At 40.2% G+C, this 17,085-nt stretch overlaps 1 protein-coding gene across 5 annotated transcripts in view; it reads left to right on the plus strand.

The window, feature by feature from the left end:
* Positions 1 to 14,482, plus strand: part of Txndc16 (thioredoxin domain containing 16) — an 89,023-nt gene extending 74,541 nt beyond the window's left edge. For 4 of the 5 annotated variants that reach the window (XM_052191729.1, XM_052191728.1, XM_052191726.1 and 1 more), the window contains exons 16-21: positions 448 to 584; positions 3,206 to 3,290; positions 6,349 to 6,487; positions 9,242 to 9,402; positions 10,547 to 10,737; positions 13,957 to 14,482. In XM_052191729.1, the coding sequence (XP_052047689.1) occupies positions 448 to 584; positions 3,206 to 3,290; positions 6,349 to 6,487; positions 9,242 to 9,402; positions 10,547 to 10,737; positions 13,957 to 14,225 (982 nt within the window). In that variant the 3' untranslated portion in view covers positions 14,226 to 14,482. The remainder of the gene's footprint in view (positions 1 to 447; positions 585 to 3,205; positions 3,291 to 6,348; positions 6,488 to 9,241; positions 9,403 to 10,546; positions 10,738 to 13,956) is intronic. The other variant, XM_052191731.1, reaches the window with a different exon arrangement.
* Positions 14,483 to 17,085: the final 2,603 nt, after the last annotated feature.

Here is a 17,085-nt window from a genome sequence, read left to right on the forward strand (position 1 = left end):
CATGCCAGGGAATCTTCTGGGTATATGTCCAGGAGTGGCAATACAGGGTCCTCTGGAAGTGTCATGCCCAGTTTTCTGAGGAACTGCCAGACTGATTTTCAAAGTGGTTGTACCAACTTGCATTCCCACCAGCAGTGGAGCAGTGTTTCTCTTTCTCCTCATCCTAGCCCAGAAGCTCTGCATACCCCCAGACACAATTAACATATCAAATGACTCCCAAGAAGAAGGAAGGAGAGGGCCCTGGTCCTGGACAGGCTTGATGCAGCCTTGTAGGGGAATACCAGGACAGAGAAATGGGAGGAGGGTGATTGGGGAATGGGAGGAGGGAAGAGGGCTTATGGGACTTATGGGAGGGGGGAACCCCGAAAGGGGAAATCATTTGGAATGTAAACAAAGAATATATATAAAAAAAGAAATAGTTTTGAGCATAGTTATACATATATTCAGGAACAAGATCTCCTGTCCAGTGAACTTAGCATCCATTCAAGAAGCAGAAAAATACCTACGTGGGGAATTATATAAAGACCTGTTCAGCTTCACTAGCGTGTCAGTACTGGGGCTCTTTAGTCCAGCCATGACATCAGGTAAGTAGAGCGGAACTCCCTTTTTTATTTTTATTTTGCTGTTGCTGCATATGTTCGTGTGTGTGTGTGTGTGTGAACCCAGAGCTCACAAATTGGCTGGCCTAGTTGGTCAACAAGCACTGGGAATCCTCCTGTCCCCACCTCACAGTGCTGGGATTATAGCTGTACACTATCCAGTGGTTTTTTTTTTTTTTTTTTTTTTTAATGTGTCTTCTCTGGGAGAATCAAATTCTGATTCAATATGCTTATACAGTATTTTACCCACTGAGCCATCTCCTTAGCCCATACTTTTAAATCGCACAGTTTAAACACTTATTGCTTGTCTTAGTCAGGGTTTCTATTCCTGCCCAAACATCATGACCAAGAAGCAAGTTGGGGAGGAAAGGGTTTATTCAGCTTATACTTCTGCATTGCTTTTCATCACTAAAGGAAGTCAGGACTGGAACTCAAGCAGGTTAAGAAGCAGAAACTGATGCAGAGGCCATGGAGAGATGTTCTTACTGGCTTGCTTCCCCTGGCTTGCTCAGCCTGCTCTCTTATAGAACCCAAGAACACCAGCCCAAAGGTGGTACCACCCACAAGGGGCCCTCTCTACTTGATCACTAATTGAGAAAATGCCCCCACAACTGGATCTCAAGGAGGCACTTCCCCAACTGAAACTCCTTTTTCTGTGATAACTCCAGCCTATGTCAATTTGACACACAAAACCAGCCAGTACATTGCTTAATAATGGTTTAAAAAATTCTTCTTGTAAAGAATTTTAAATGTAAAGACAAGGTTAAAGAAAAACCTATGATGCAGTTACTCTAAGAGTTTATATTATTTTTTTTGCTGCTGTAACTAATTACCTTACAAAAGACAACTTAAAGAGAGTCCTGTTTTTACTCAACTTGGGAGCATGGCAGGGAAGGTGTGGAGGCAGGAGCATGAGGCCACTGCTCACATGCTGGCAGGCCAGGAAGCAGAGATTCATGTCAGTATTCAGGGGTCATCCCCTTTTTGTTTCTTTTTTTGAATTTTCATTTTTTAAAATTGAAAATAGATTTTTTTTCTCATAAGGTGTATTCTGATTATGGTTTCCCTTCCGTCTACTCCTCCCGGTTCCTCTCCACCTCCCCTCCTATATGGATCCACCCTTTTTCTGCCTCCCATTAGAAAACAAACTGACATCTGAGGGATAATAATAAAATAAAATAATAAAATATAAGGGCCCTGGTTCTGAAAAGACTTGATCCAGCATTGTAGGGGAGTACTTGGACAGAGAAAAGGGAGGAGGGTCATTGGGAAATGGGTGGAGGGAAGAGGGCTTATGAGTCCTATGGGGAGGGGGGAACCGGGAAAAAGGAAAGCATTCAGGATATAAACAAAGAATACAGAAATTTAAAAAAAAAAAGGAAAAACAAAACAAAACAAAACTTTGTTTGCTAATTGTTCTAGTTTTATTCTGGTGCCGAGGTACAATAGTCCAACCCAAAGCAGCTTAGGAGAGACAATGGTTTATTTCAGCTTACACTCCTAGGTCACAGTACATCACTGAGGGAAGACATTCCCTGCAGCATTACCTCCGGTCAGAGAACTGCCTCACAGCCACTGAAGTACAGTGCTTGCTCACTCGCTTTCTGGCTTTTTCTCAGATTTATGGCCAGCCAGTTTTCTAGTCCATCTGCCACCCGTAGTCCCTGAGCAGTGCCCCACAGGGACAGCCAGCACCCTGTCCAGTGAGGTACCACCATAAGAGTGGTCAAAGCTACCCGCAGTACAGCCTCTCCAGCCTCCCCAAGCAGCTCCTCACAGTGGGACCCCAGCCAAAGCTGCCTGCAGTTGGGAAGCCATTCTGATCCATGGGCCTGATGCAGGAAAAAGGGAGCAAAATAAAGCCGCCAATCTCTGAGCAGGAAAACCCACCAATCCCTAAGATCCTCCAGCTTGGGACTTGAAATCCAAACCAGTCCTCACCCTGGAAATCTCTGCCTTGAAGAGCTCTGCCCCGCTAAGTAATTCTATACGAGCCCTGCCTACTTTTCAATCCATTGCAACAAGCATTTTCATACCTTTGTGATTTTAAGGTATATATCATTTCCCATACTCACACCTCTCTCCAGTCTGTATGTAAGAAGACAGCTGTGCCCGGTTTCCTTGCTTTAGCAGGCAAATTAAAAAATATCAAGTATTTATTTCGTCATTCTGTATTATTAGAGTGCTATACTTCCTTAAAATTTATTTTTACTTCATGTGCATTGGTGGTCTGCCTATGTGTATATCTGTGTGAGGAACTGGAGCCACAAACAGTTTTGAACTACCTTGTGGGTACTGAGGATTAAACTCTAGTCTTTTGGAGGTGCATTTAACTGCGAGCCATCTCTCCAGCTCTTGAGTGCTATAAATCTTAAAAATGACATTAAGAGAACATTTGCTTATGAAACCACAGTTGTATCATATCAGTAGATACCTCTTTAGGTATGCCATGAAGCAGATTTATTTTAGCTGTTAAGTGTCTGCACTTAAGCATCAGCCTTTGAAGCTTAAAGGTAATGGAGTCTGCCGTCTGTAAAGTCTGTCTCAGCTGCCTAGCACACATGACGTTAAAGTTTCACAAGCTTTTCTCATCTCTGTCTCTGCAGCAGAAGAATATTTCAGGGAAGCGGGAAAGCAGCTGAGAGGCTCTGTCATCACAGGAGTTTATTCTGAAGATGATGTTTGGATACTGTAAGTTTATTGCTCTTCTAATTCTGGGACACTTGAAATGATGCAGTATAGTGTAAGACTTGTCTTTCCACAACTGATTGGAGGTTTATCAGAACCACAAGTTACTTTTCAATCAACTCGCAAGGTGATGGGTGTGTGGGGTTTTATACACACGTCATCTGGTCTGCCATTTTCCCTCCCCCTCTACTCCTATTTGTACCAGTGCACCCCAGTATTCTAAAGTTTTAATTTTCTTTCATGGAGATGTCTAAGAAGTTCCACGCTGCTACATTCTCTACTCCTTCTGAAGTGACACAGGGGATCTTAGACTCACGCTTGCTTTGAAGGTACCCACAGGAGTGACCACACTTACATAGGCTCCATCCTGCTGCCTGTGTTCTAGCTTTTCCTTGGAGTTTTTATACTGTTGAGAATTTTACTTCTTGAGTCTTGTTTTTATTTGTCACTGGAGGATATATATAAAAATATTAGGTGGGATTGCTATAGGTTGCCAGTATACTTTAGTTGTTAAAGAATAAAAAATATTAGGTGGGATTGCTGTAGGTTACCAGAATACTTTAGTTGTTATAGAATAAAAATATTAGGTGGGATTGCTGTAGGTTACCAGTATACTTTAGTTGTTACAGAATAAAAATATTAGGTGGGATTGCTATAGGTTACCAGTATACTTTAGTTGTTACAGAATAAAAATATTAGGTGGGATTGCTGTAGGTTGCCAGTATACTTTAGTTGTTACAGAATAAAAAATATTAGGTGGGATTGCTTAGGTTACAAGTATACTTTAGTTGTTATAGAATAAAAATATTAGGTGGGATTGCTGTAGGCTACAAGTATACTTTAGTTGTTACAGAATAAAAATATTAGGTGGGATTGCTGTAGGTTACAAGTATACTTTAGTTGTTATAGAATAAAAATATTAGGTGGGACTGCTGTAGGTTACAAGTATACTTTAGTTGTTATAGAATAAAAATATTAGGTGGGATTGCTGTAGGTTGCCAGTATACTTTAGTTGTTACAGAATAAAAAATATTAGGTGGGATTGCTGTAGGTTACAAGTATACTTTAGTTGTTATAGAATAAAAATATTAGGTGGGATTGCTGTAGGTTGCCAGTATACTTTAGTTGTTACAGAATAAAAATATTAGGTGGGATTGCTGTAGGTTGCCAGTATAATTTAGTTTTGGACTACACATTTGGAAATTCTTATCAACACATCATGAGTAGTGTGTGTGTATGTGTGTGTGTGTGTGTGTGTGTGTGTAGATTTACAGTAGAAATATTTTGGGGGGTTGGTACAACCCCCCTTTGGTCCCAGATATCTGCAGGGTATTTCTATGCCCACTTTAGTCTGTATAGTTCCCTCACAAGACATCAAAACCTGATATTTTTTACTAAGCTGCAAGCCAAACTGGGGAGATTCTGAGCTATTCTAATCTCTATTCCAGCCACAGACCCTGCGTTACTTGGTAACTGAGTCTTGCTCTGTTCTATGTATGTCCCTGGCAAGCTTCTCAGGGTACGTGCTCAGGATCCAGCCTCATGGTCTGTCCTGCCTCATGGTGACCTCATCTTCCTTTGTCCTTTCTCCCTGTGGTCCCCACCTGAGACCCCCTACTGAATAAATTCTACCTTCCTCTCTGCTCTGCCCTAGCCTAGGCATTAGCTTTTTATTTACCAGTCAGAGATTGTTGGGGGGCATTCTTTATAGCACATTGGTCAGTACAGTGCCCATGTCTAGACTGCAACCTGATCTTGCTGTACAGAACTCAGCATTTGAATGCACAGCACACAAGACCAGCTCCAGGATTTATTATGCCCTAATAGTTTGTGCTTTGGATTTTCTGGCTACACTGTTACTAATTCTTTTGTTTTGAACTCAATTTTTTTTTTCATTTTGAACACTTCCCCCCCTCCCCCCCAAGACAGGGTTTCTGTAGACCAGGCTGGCTTCGAACTCAGAAATCCACCTGCCTCTGCCTCCCAAGTGCTGGGATTAAAGGCATGTGCCAGCACCGCCTGGCTTGAACACTTCTTAATGGGGAAAATTTAGATTATTTTATGAAATTAGTCTATTTTTAGAAAGTATTACTGAACCAGAAAATAGGTGACCTACCTATCTAATAATTAGTCACCTACTATTTTCTGCTGTTAATTTGCATTTAAGATATAAAGAGCAAGGTCAATACTATTTTCAGTGTGTTTGGTTTATAAACAGCTAGCTTGTCAATTTGGTACCTCCTTTGGTTATCTGAAGTGTGGGCTCTTGAACAATCTTTATGGTCTTGTAGTGTCTGTACTTCATTCTGGCTTAAGTTCTTCTACACACCATATAATTTTACTGGCATTTCACACAAAATATTTTTCACTTGATTTAGAGGATTTGGGTTATATCAGATTTAGTAGCAAAAGTGGATTCTTTACATACTGTCTAGAGTCCCTCATTGGAGTTCAGCATCTATCAGCTTTTTGCTCTCTGAACCCCATTCAGCTGTAAGACAGGATAGCTACAACTACTTTTAGAAGTGCTCCAATGGACCAGCGGGCATAGATAAGGTGTTAACTATAGTACCTGCAGACTGTAGGCTTGCCATCGGTTCTCTGCCTTACTCGGGCCTGTGACGAGCAGTCCAGAAAGGTGGACCAGTGTGTTCCCGGTCCTGTTTACACATTTTCTTGAGGGAAAATTGTAAAGAAGACATCTTTAGATTATTGTCGTTTTTTTTTTCAGCTCGTCAGTACTCCTGAACTTTCTCAGATAACTTCAAATAAAAATTTGTCTGGAAATTGAGAGAAATTTCTCCTTAGCGCTAGGGCTTTTAACATGTTTATACTTTCTTGTTGTTTGAAACAGTGCCTCAGTGTATTGTGTGGGTTGGCCTTAAACCCATGGCCACCTTTTCTCACTTCTCAGAGTGGGGACTGCAGCGGATGCCCTCTCACTAGCTAGCTGTGAGACTTTCTTCTCTTGCCTCCCACTGGGAGGTGCCGGTGTGGTTGTTCATCTTTTGGTGACTTGATATATCTTGGTTATAAATTTTAATAGTATATTTCTTCATAGGTCAAATAAATATGCTACAACTCTCCCAGCCCTGCTCCTGGCCAGGCCTAAAGAAGGTAGAATAGAAAGTGTCCCACTAGACACCACCCCGGTACAAGACATGGTTCAGATACTAGCAAATGCACCACTGGAAGCATTTGTGAGTATATTGTATATTATAAGAAAGTTATTTGAAATAAAATTATGGTAATATCACATTTTAACACATAAGTTTTCAGCTTTCAGAAGCTCTGGCATGTCATGTTTTATGGCTGAATACTTGTTTGATTTTGTTGTTTATTTATACACACAGCTTTTCTAGTGTGCTGCTAAACTTTACTAGCTTCCTGGGGTGGAAGTGCCAGTGTAGGATAAACCTTGTTATAATAAAGATGTTCTAGAAGGTCAGATTTCCTGGTTGCAAATTCTTCCGCATCCTACTGGCTCTGTAGTATATTTGCTGCTCCTAAGGTATCCATGTATAAGGTGCAGAATCACTGCTGGGAGTAAATGTCAGAGGAGTGCCACTTTGTAGAAAGTGTCTAACCTATAGCAAAGGTTCAGCAAGTGTTAGCTATTGTTACAATTTGTACAGTTTTAAAATGCCACCATCTGACCTCCTTTCTAATGCCCGAGAGTGGAGTCAAAGAAGGCACAACAGGTGTAACCTAAGTTACTTGATTCCAGTAGCTACAATACATTTGTATTTGTGAAGTTATGTTGGGGTACTATTATCAACTATAAATATTGACTCAATGATCTCCTGTCTTGTGTCTTGTCACAGTGACTTAAATGCTAATACATTGGGTAGACTACATTAAAGACTACATAAAGGGTAGACTTTAAAACAAGTTTCGTTGTTTCTGTCTCCCAATCCTACTGCCAAATTAACAGGTTATAATTAATCAAATAACTGAGTTAATATTTTTCTAAATCATTGTTACATTAATTTTTAAGAGACATGTTATTAAAGAAATGCTACCTTAATATATACATAGTATAGTAACTATATTTTTTTCAAATAATACAGAAGTAATAGAGAAGGAATTTAGACTCAACTGTAACTTCTCCGGGTTTAAACTTGAGAATATATTTCTCCAGAAATCTGAAAACAATTATCTGTCTCTTCTTATTATATAACTTTTATTTTTTTATACTCCAGTTGTTACCCTCTTCCCAGTCTGCCCTCCCACAGTTCCTCATTCCATTCCTCCTCCCCCATCTCTTCTTATATTAAGTATATTTTCATGAAGGAAAATATATAAATTCTTATTTTTAATATATGCTCAATAATTATTTATGTTAATGCTCTGTGTTTAATTAACCAGTTTCCCCTTGGTGGATATTTGTCGTCTTTCAGATAGCTTGGTCTGTCTTTCTTTGCTGATATGAAAAAGGAGATTGCCCATCACTGACCTTTGTTTTCTCAAATTCCTATTCTGTTTAGTCATCCTCCTGCAAACAGGCCGGTCTGTCCAAGTCTCCAGTCTGATATACAGTCTGCACTTCTCAGAGCTAGAATGCCGGCTGCGGCGTTCCTGTCTGGTCTTGCAGTTACACTTGCCTCTTGCTGTCCCTGTGCTGTCACCCTTCAGCTTGCTGATGTCCCACATGTGGCCGTAACAGCTCTGTCTGTTCTGATGATAGCTCTCAGTGTTTGTAGCTCTGCTGGAGTACAAACCTAGCCTGTCAGGATCTTGCTCTTTATACAGAGACTGTATCAGCATGACACTTCCTCACACCATGAGTTCCCTCACCTTGTCTTTTTGACAGGTTGGCTTCCTTGGCTGTTGAACATGAACAATGTTCAAGGATCACAGCAGTTTGAATACCTCTCTCTTCTAATGTATGAATTCTTAGGGGGCAGGGAGTTCCTTACATTTCAGGCTTCTTATTCTTAGTAAATGAGATGAGCAGAAGTCACCTTCGTCTCATGTTTCTGGGGCTCCGTGAGATCTTTCATCATTTAGGAGGGAATGTTACCAAAATAGACAGTGGATAGAACAGACGGCCAGAGGGGCATTTGAAGAAGCAGACATAGGACTTAACTTGTGATGTGGGAAATCTAAGATGATGAATGTGAGAGTGAAGAAAAGAAGTGGAAAAAAGAGTGATTGGCAAAGGGAAGGGAAAGGTATATGCCAGCTTGTGTAAAGGTCGCTGGCGTGATTTTAAACAGTCAAGTTGTTGGCAAGGGTTTCTAGTGACCCAGCGAAATCGGAAGCTAGCTGGTGGGCAGTACGCCTGCCTCTTTCCCCACCGAGCCTCTGGGAACACTTCTCATCTGAAATGAGATTTCTAGCTCACAGGTGCCTCCAGAGGGCACTGTGCTACTGCAGGACACCCTGGAAAAGCAGTAGCGAGTGGTAGAGAATTAGATTTCTTACTCCTCACTAAATTCTTTTCAGTTGCTTTAAACCCAGAAGAAGTAAAAATTGGCTTTTGGGTTTGTTTAGCACATCTTTAATTGTTTTAAACATCTAAAAATCCATATGTTTGGGAAAAGTAAGCTAATCATAGTGGGGAAAAGGTTATAATTTCAAAGTTTAGCTTATGTTTTAACCTCTAGTAAATTAAAAAAAAAAGTACTAGAGGGAAGTATGGAAGAGTTGTCTATTGTGTATGTATTAGCTAATCTGGGTCCAGAGTTGAGCACAAATTATTGTAGAGATATCAACCACTGTGTTCTTAAAGTCTGTTAGTATTTTTATTTTGACTATAACTCATTACTGTGATATAGGATTGAATAAGAATTTTCTAAGACTTACTGTGGTTAAATCTCTGAAAGAAAATGTGTGAATTTCATTTTATAAACTAAAATTGCATGAGTGATTTGAGTATCGTCTCTGCTTTATGCTGTATCATGCCTGTGTTTGTTTGAGGGATTTTGATGCTTTTTTTTTTTTTTAAACAGCCAGAGATCACTGTGGAAAATCTTCCCACATATTTAAGATTTCAGAGACCATTGCTTATCTTGTTTAGTGATGGCAGCATAAACCCTCAGTATAGGAGCACAGTCCTGGCACTGGTGAGACAGAAGCAGATGGATTCATTTACCCCTTGCTGGCTAAACCTGTAAGTATGTGTTATATGGTTTTGTTTTGCTCTAAGAGGTAGGCTGGGGGAAGCCTGTGGTGTGGTGTCTGCCTAAAATCACACCACTAATGAGTTCAAGAGCTACATGAAGGAAGTCGAATTATTACATTTTTATTAGTAAATGAAATTCTATAACTTTTGAGTTAACATGGAACTAAATCCACCATCATGATATCTTTATAACAGTTTCCTCAGACAAGTTCAAAGATGACCTTGTTTAGACCTGTTATCCTAAAATAACTGTAGGTAATATAAAAAGTAGTAGATGTCCATTGAAAAAATGGCAAATGAGAAAGCAAACATTGTGATATTTACAAACTTCAGTCTGTTTGTGTGTTGAAAGGAACCCAGTAGTACTAGAAAAGGCTTTCATTGAGTGCATCCCTTGGTGGTAGTTTTTGGCATGTTTTCTAGATGAATCACTAGTGCTTCATTAAATGTCTGTGAGCACAGTTCACATGTGCACACATGACCCTTGTTCAGACTTACAGATAAAAGGCATTATTTCTTAAACTTAATTGAAAAGCAAGAAAAATGTGGCAATATAGATTTTTGTTGTTGAATCTTATTACATCTTACTCTTGAGGGAAAGTTTACCTCACTAATGTCCACTGCAGGTATCTAAAGAAGTATTTTACATAATGTGAGGTGTGCTGCATCAGGGAGCTAGGCTTTAACATGTAGTTCCTTGTAGGGATGTAGTTACAGTTTTGGATCTTTAATGTGGAATTAACATTCCTCCTTTCTCAAGGAAAGGGACAATCTGAGGGGAGAGAAATGTTTGTAACAGGAAGCATCCTGTTAGACTTACATAACAGGTCAATTTGGAGCCGACACGTGATGAGGAGCTTAAGGAGAACCTACGGATTGTCAGACCCGTGTTGATTTTCATGCACAGTCCCTGGCTGCTTTTTGTTCTCCCATGACAGACTGCCCTGTATCACAACGACGCTTTAAAGGCATTTGATTGCTAATATAATTGTAGATCTCTTGGTTTTGGGGAAGTCTTTTCATAAGATTTCCAGCAGGCTAATAATTGAAACTTATTGCTCTATAAATGACAATTTTCTTTTTTGTTGTCAGAGAAGGAATGATTAACATACTCAACCATCCTTTCTTGCAGAAAGAACACTCCAGTGGGGAGGGGCATCTTGAAGGCATATTTTGGCCGTCTACCACCACTTCCTCAGCTGCTTTTGGTGAATCTGCAGTCGGGTGGCCAAGTATATGCATTTCCTTTATCCCAGTCTATAACGGAACAAAGCCTTGTGTTGTGGCTGAAAAATTTACAAGCGGGATTAGAAAATCCTATCAGTAAGTTTTCTGTTTCCTTCAGTACATATAATTCTGTATTTTGCTGCATATGTTTTAAATGTTAATCATAACTAATAAAGATGAGCAGACTAGACTCCTCAAGTCCTGAATGGAGACCACTGCCTCACCTAAGGCCTTTTTTTTTTTTTATTTAATACTGATGTGTTGAATCCATGTTGTTGTGTACATTGCTAGTACCTCAGACATGTGAGTCTTGTAATATCTAGTTTAAAAACCTGCCACTTTGGGAGCATTGACCGGCCAGAGTAAAAATCTGTTGTGCCATCTTTATACACAAATTCTACCATCACAGTTTGTTTTTAACTATACTTATTTATATAGTTTATTTCTTAAAAAATTTAAATAGGCCAACTAAACTTTTTAGTAGATTTTTTGGCTATCTAATTTATCTGTTATCAACTTAAATCAGTCTTTTTCATCTAATGACTATTTAAATAATGACTATTTCATATCATATATTTTTTATCATACCTTTTCCTTCAACTCCTCCCAGATCCTTCCAACTCTCTACCCACCTAATGTCATGTTATTTCCCTCTCTTAAAAAAGACAAACCCTACAAAACAACTAACAAATAATAATATCAACAAAATGGAAAATTAAAACCCAGTAAGACAAAAGATACTAAAACAAAACATGCAAAAAAGCAAACAAACAACAAAACGAAAACCACCCATGGAGTTCATTTTGTTTTGAACAACTACTCCTGCACTTGGGGCAGCCATGGAATGTGGTTGATATATCCAGTGAGGAGGCTATACTGGAGATGACAGAGTGCCCCGGGTACTATCAGTTGCAAATAGCTTCTTGATTAGGGATGGAATTGTGTGCCCATGTTTTCTCTGTGCTGCGATTTTGTCGGCTTGAACTCTTGCAGGCCTCTGCATGCTGTCAGTCTTTAAGTTCATATGTGCATCAGTCTGGCTGTGTCTGGGAGACACTGCTCCCTTGGAGTTATCCAGCTCCTCTGGCTCTTACCGTCTTTCTGACTCCTCTTCTGCGTGGATCAGTGAGCATCAAGGGGAGGAGTTTAATGATGCCCTCCCATTTAGGGATACATTCTCCAAACTCTTGTCATTCTCTGCATATTGGGACCAGTATTTTAAAATAATGTGAAGATTCACTGTGTGACACTCTTGTAAAAGAAATTATCTAATCTCTGTGTATTTATAGTTTAGTTGACTCCATAGCACTTTAAAATTATTACTTGTCTATAATTAATTTTAAAAATGGACTTGTTTTCATAAAGTGTGTGGAAAAAGATACTGGCCTAGAAACAGAAAATGGTTCAAGATTAAGGCATTACTAATATGAGTAACAATGTTAAATATATTCCAAAATATTTTTTTTCTGGAATGATTCATAGAAATAGTTACTTTTTGGGGCCAAAGAAGGCCCGAGTTTGATTTTTAGCACTCACATTTAAAAAAATCAAAACAAGAGGGCAGGTGTGGTAATACTTGTGTTTTATAAAAAGATATTGGAGAGAAGGAATATGTTTGTTGGAGGTGCTGTAAAGTGTAGGGGAAGGGGTGCCTTTGTGGGCCCATGCTGAGGCACCCCTTCCCCATGAGGGACCAGTTCTATGAAGGTATCTGTGAGTTTATTCAGGGCATGGGGATGGGAGTTGAGGGAGTAGAGGAGGAGGGGGAGACCATGAGCACATGGAGAGAGCAGGAGGGGAATGAGAGAGGTTTAGGAGCAAAGGGACAGAGCAGGAGCCAGAAAGCAAGAGAGAGGAAGGGGCAAGCAGCCTCTTTGATAATGAGTCAGGCACACCTGGCTGTTGCCAGGTAACTGTGGGGCAGAGCCTAGAAAAATGCTATCAGTACTCACCTGTAATGCATTGTTGAGGAGGCAGAGGGGAGCAGATCTGTGGAGCTAGTTCAGTTAGTGAGCTCAGGGTATGAGACCCTGACCAAAAAGTAACTGAGGAAGACACCATGAACACCATGGTTTACTTCTGGCTTGGCCTCCATGTGCATCCACACATGTACACACACACACACACACACACACACACACACACACACACACGTCTTAGGGTTTCTTTTGCTTCGATAAATACAGTGATTAAGCAACAGGGGAAAGAAAGGGTTTCTCTTGCACTTGCACATCATAGACCATCACTGAAGGAAGTCAGGACAGGAATTCAAGCAGGACAGGACTCTGGAACCAGGGCTGATACCAAGGCTATGGATAGGTGACTAGTAATTAAGAAAATGCCCTATAGATCTGCTTATAGCCTGATCTTACAGAGGCATTTTCTTAATTGAGGTTCCCTCCTCTAGGATGACTTTACCCTGTGTTAAGTTGATGTAAAGCTTGCCAGAACACAAGTACACACACGTTTAAAAAAGTTTAACATGTGGTGGCACACACCTTTAATCCCAGTACTTGGGAAGCAGAGGCAGGTAGATGTCTGTGAGCTTAATGTCAGCCTGGTCTGCATATGAGTTCAAGGCCAGCCAAGGTTACACCTCTGTCCAAACAAACAAACAAACAAATAATAAAATAAAAGGAGGATACTTTTTAGGAGTACAAGACTACAGAAGGTGAAGTAAAATTTTAAGGGTTCGATTTACAGTTTTAAGGGCAGTCTACTGAATGAATATGATCGGTATGGATGTTTCTTACTTGTGTGTGTGTGTGTGTGTATGTGAGTGCATATGAGTGTGTGTGTGCACTGTGTGCATTCAGTAACCTTCAGAAAGCAAAAGAGAGGTTGAGTGCTCTAGAACTTGAGTCATTAGCAATTGTAAGCCACCCAGTATGGGCATCAGAAGCTAGATGCTGGGGAGATGCTATAGTGCTTGTGGTAAAAGCATGAGCTCTGAGTTCAGATCCCATCTACCTGCAGAAAAGGTGAGCATGGCTGCTTCTACCTGTAAAGCAGAGCTGAGGGATGGAAACAGGCAGAGTCTAGGAGCTTGATGGCCAGCCAAACTAGTAAGCTTCATATTCAGGGAGAGAGACTTTCAAAAAATAAAGATTAATAAGTAGGCTTCTTCTTTGGCCTCTGCATGGATGTGGGAAAATGTGCATATGACCTCCTTGGGTCACCACAAATGCAAATGGAGATAGCTGATGAGTTCCTCCTACAAATATGTATTTCAAAATAAAATACTTCCTAACTATATTCATACAGTGATTTCATCTCTGTTAATCACTAAAATTCTTGGTTGTCTCTTTCTTCCAGCAGTCTTATCTGCCCAGGAATGGAAACCTCCTCTTCCAGCCTTTGATTTTCTTAGTATGATGGATGCACCTACATCTCAAGCTCCCACGAAGAACGTTCTGGAGTGTCAGAAAGAAACAGAGGTGCAGGAGAGTGCTGGGCAGCAGCCTGAAGACAAGTCAGCAACCAGGAAAGAACCGGTTGAAATGCTCAGAATAAAGCGTTGGAACAGGAGTAACTGGCCGAAAGAAACGCAGGAGGAGCCTTTTCACCACGACAAGGAGTTATGACTGGACTTTACTGGCTCAGGAAACGGGAGATCAGTTCTGTTAAGGAACAAGACTGAATTATGCTGTCTCTAGATAAGTGCCGTTGAATGGAACTGTGATACACATGACATGTAAAATTTCTTACTGGCTACATTTAAAACCATAAAACGAGTAGATAAAATTGACTTAAAATGTACTTCACCCAGTAAACCCCAGACAGCTTAATTACTACAAAACTGTTGAGAGACTTACTTTTTAATGTCAAGTCTTCAAAGTGCATTTCAAAGTGCAAGTCACAGTGCATTTTACATTTAACACCATTCCTTACTAAAGAAATCCATGTTTGTGCGCTTATTTGCCACAGGTGGTACATGACAGTTGTACTGGGAAGTTCATCATCAGACCAACACCAGTGTCATTGACCTGGTTCTAGCTAACATGTACATTTGAATCAAATTGGGATGCAACTCTACTGAATCACCATTGACTCTTCAGTGGAATCATAGCTGGCAGTTGTATTTATTTTCTTGTAGTCATATTACAACCAGTACTTTCCAGTTCTGCCTCCCAGGATATTTGGCAAGATGAAGAGACAGTTTTAATATTTTGATTTAGTGATACTACTGGCTTCTACAGGACAGAGGATGAGGTCCCTCTACACCCAACCACTATATACTGGATAGATGGATCCTCCATCAAAGAATTACCTTTTCATGCCATTAGTTACCAAGGTTGTATAATTAGCAATCTTGTAGTGGCTTGTAGCAGAGTAGGATCTTCATATCTTCTTAGTCTTCCCATTTACTGTAAATCTTTGGATATTAAAAATGAGTGGCTATGATATCCTGATTATTAAAAGTCAGTTTTTAAAAAAGGTTTATTTTTTTTACATTTCATATGTATGAGTTTTTGACCTGTGTGCATGTAAATGTACTACATGCATTCCTGGTGCCCACAGAGGATAGAAGAGGGCATTGGATGCCTGAGGACTGGAATTGTGGATAGTGTAAGTTGTCCTGTGGATGCTGGGAACCAAATAGGTCCTCTGCAAGAGCCAGTGCTCTTATCTGATGAACCATTTCTCCAGCCACAATTTTTATACTTTGAAGAAGCAATGAAAGTCTCTTCAAAAGGACTTACAATGTATGTAAATCTGTGTGCACCTGTCTGAATATATATCTGTACATTTAAGTCTATATGTGCAACTTTCTATATACGTATTTGTGTATTATAAGGGAGTCTTAAATGAGCTCTTATCTCTCTAAATTAGAATGCTAAGTTTCAGATTAAATAGGAATTAAATATTGTGTTACAATCTCCTAGCAAAAAGAGGCTGCCTTATCTGTGTCACGTATGAAATCTACCCCTTATGCTTGGGGAAAAGCGAATGGTCTTCTTGGGCTATGGGACTTGCCTTTATTATGAGAGTATGAATCACCCAACAGTCAATTCTTCATCTGAAACCATAAACTGTTGGGTGGATGTATTTGCAGTGGGTCTGGCTCATTTTGGCACTGCATTGTCTGAGGATTTTATTGAGAACATCTGAGTTGGTGCCCTGCCATGTTTCTCTGTGTGGGTTATCTTGTTCATTACATTCTTTGTTCATACATTGTTCACTACATGTGTGTGTGTGTGACTTGCATAGTTAAGTGCATTGTAGCTCACCAGGTTTTCCATCAGTGACGATCAGGAGAGTTCTGGGAAAGCCTTGGCTAGGGGTGTAGCTAAGTTCTTCAAGCGACAGCCCTGACAAGAATTCCTCAGCACAGAAGAAGTAAACTCACAGAATAACAAAAATTGCTCAGGATGAAACTGAAGCATGAGTATGGAGAGGGACAAGGAAGTGGAAAGCTGCAGATGGCACTGTCTCGCTGTCACCTGTCACACCTGTTTAGGCCCTTTTGCCACATCTTCTCACCTGTTTTTGAGATATCCAAATGGTTTTCTCTCAGGTGGATTACATGTTGCCCTGATCCAGTAGGGACAAGCACTTTCTGTGATGGCCTGTGATCTCTAATTTCCTGTGAGTTAGTTGGACTCACCCTTTCCTGCCTCACCATGTTCAAGCCAGACCCGCTCAGTCTGTAGCTTTCAGCTCTTGTGAATGAAATGTTCAGTTCCTGAAACTCCTGGAGTTCATCTCAGAAGCTGCTTTAAAAATGTTTTTAAGCTGCTGAGATCAACGTCAGGCTTTAGTTATAAAAAGCAATTAAGAACAGCTTGAGAATTGTCCTTTAGCCCAAGGTGCAGGAAGCTGAAAGGTTATTTTCATTTAAAATTACTTTATTCTTAATTTATGTGTATGTGTATGAGTCTGTGTGAGTTTATGTGCACCATGTGGGAGAGCAGGAGGCTAAAAGGGGCCATTGGATTTTCTAGAGCTGGGGTTACAGGTAGTTGTATAGGTGCTGGGCAGCAAACCGAAGTCTTTTGCAAGAACAGTGAGTGCTCTTAATGGCTGAGCCTTCCTCCACCCTTGTATTTTCTTTTATGCTGAAAGAAGCAGCCACAACTTCTCTTAAGGCACTGGGTGAAAAAAAAAAATCAAAGGAGTTGAGTTCCAAAGAATGTTAAACCGTTTCATAGAAAAACAAGACACATGGTCTCTTTCACCTTGGCAAGAATAGGAGGCTGACACCAAAGCAAGAAGTGAGTTGGTATTTTTACCCTTCTTGCAAATAAGTTAGTTTTGCCACTGGCAAGGACTTAATTACTCTCCCTAGTAAACACTGGTGAGAGTACGGATATCTGTGCAGTTTTCTTTACCCCCAGTTTCAAGCAGAGAGGCCCGAGCCCACCTATACAGAGTGAGATGCAGAATAATAAAAAAAAAAAAAAAAAAAAAAAGAAACAAGCCTCAAGCGCAGAGGAGCACACA

This window comes from Apodemus sylvaticus, chromosome 8 (genome assembly GCF_947179515.1).
Source record: "Apodemus sylvaticus chromosome 8, mApoSyl1.1, whole genome shotgun sequence".
NCBI classification, from domain to species: Eukaryota; Metazoa; Chordata; class Mammalia; order Rodentia; family Muridae; genus Apodemus; species Apodemus sylvaticus.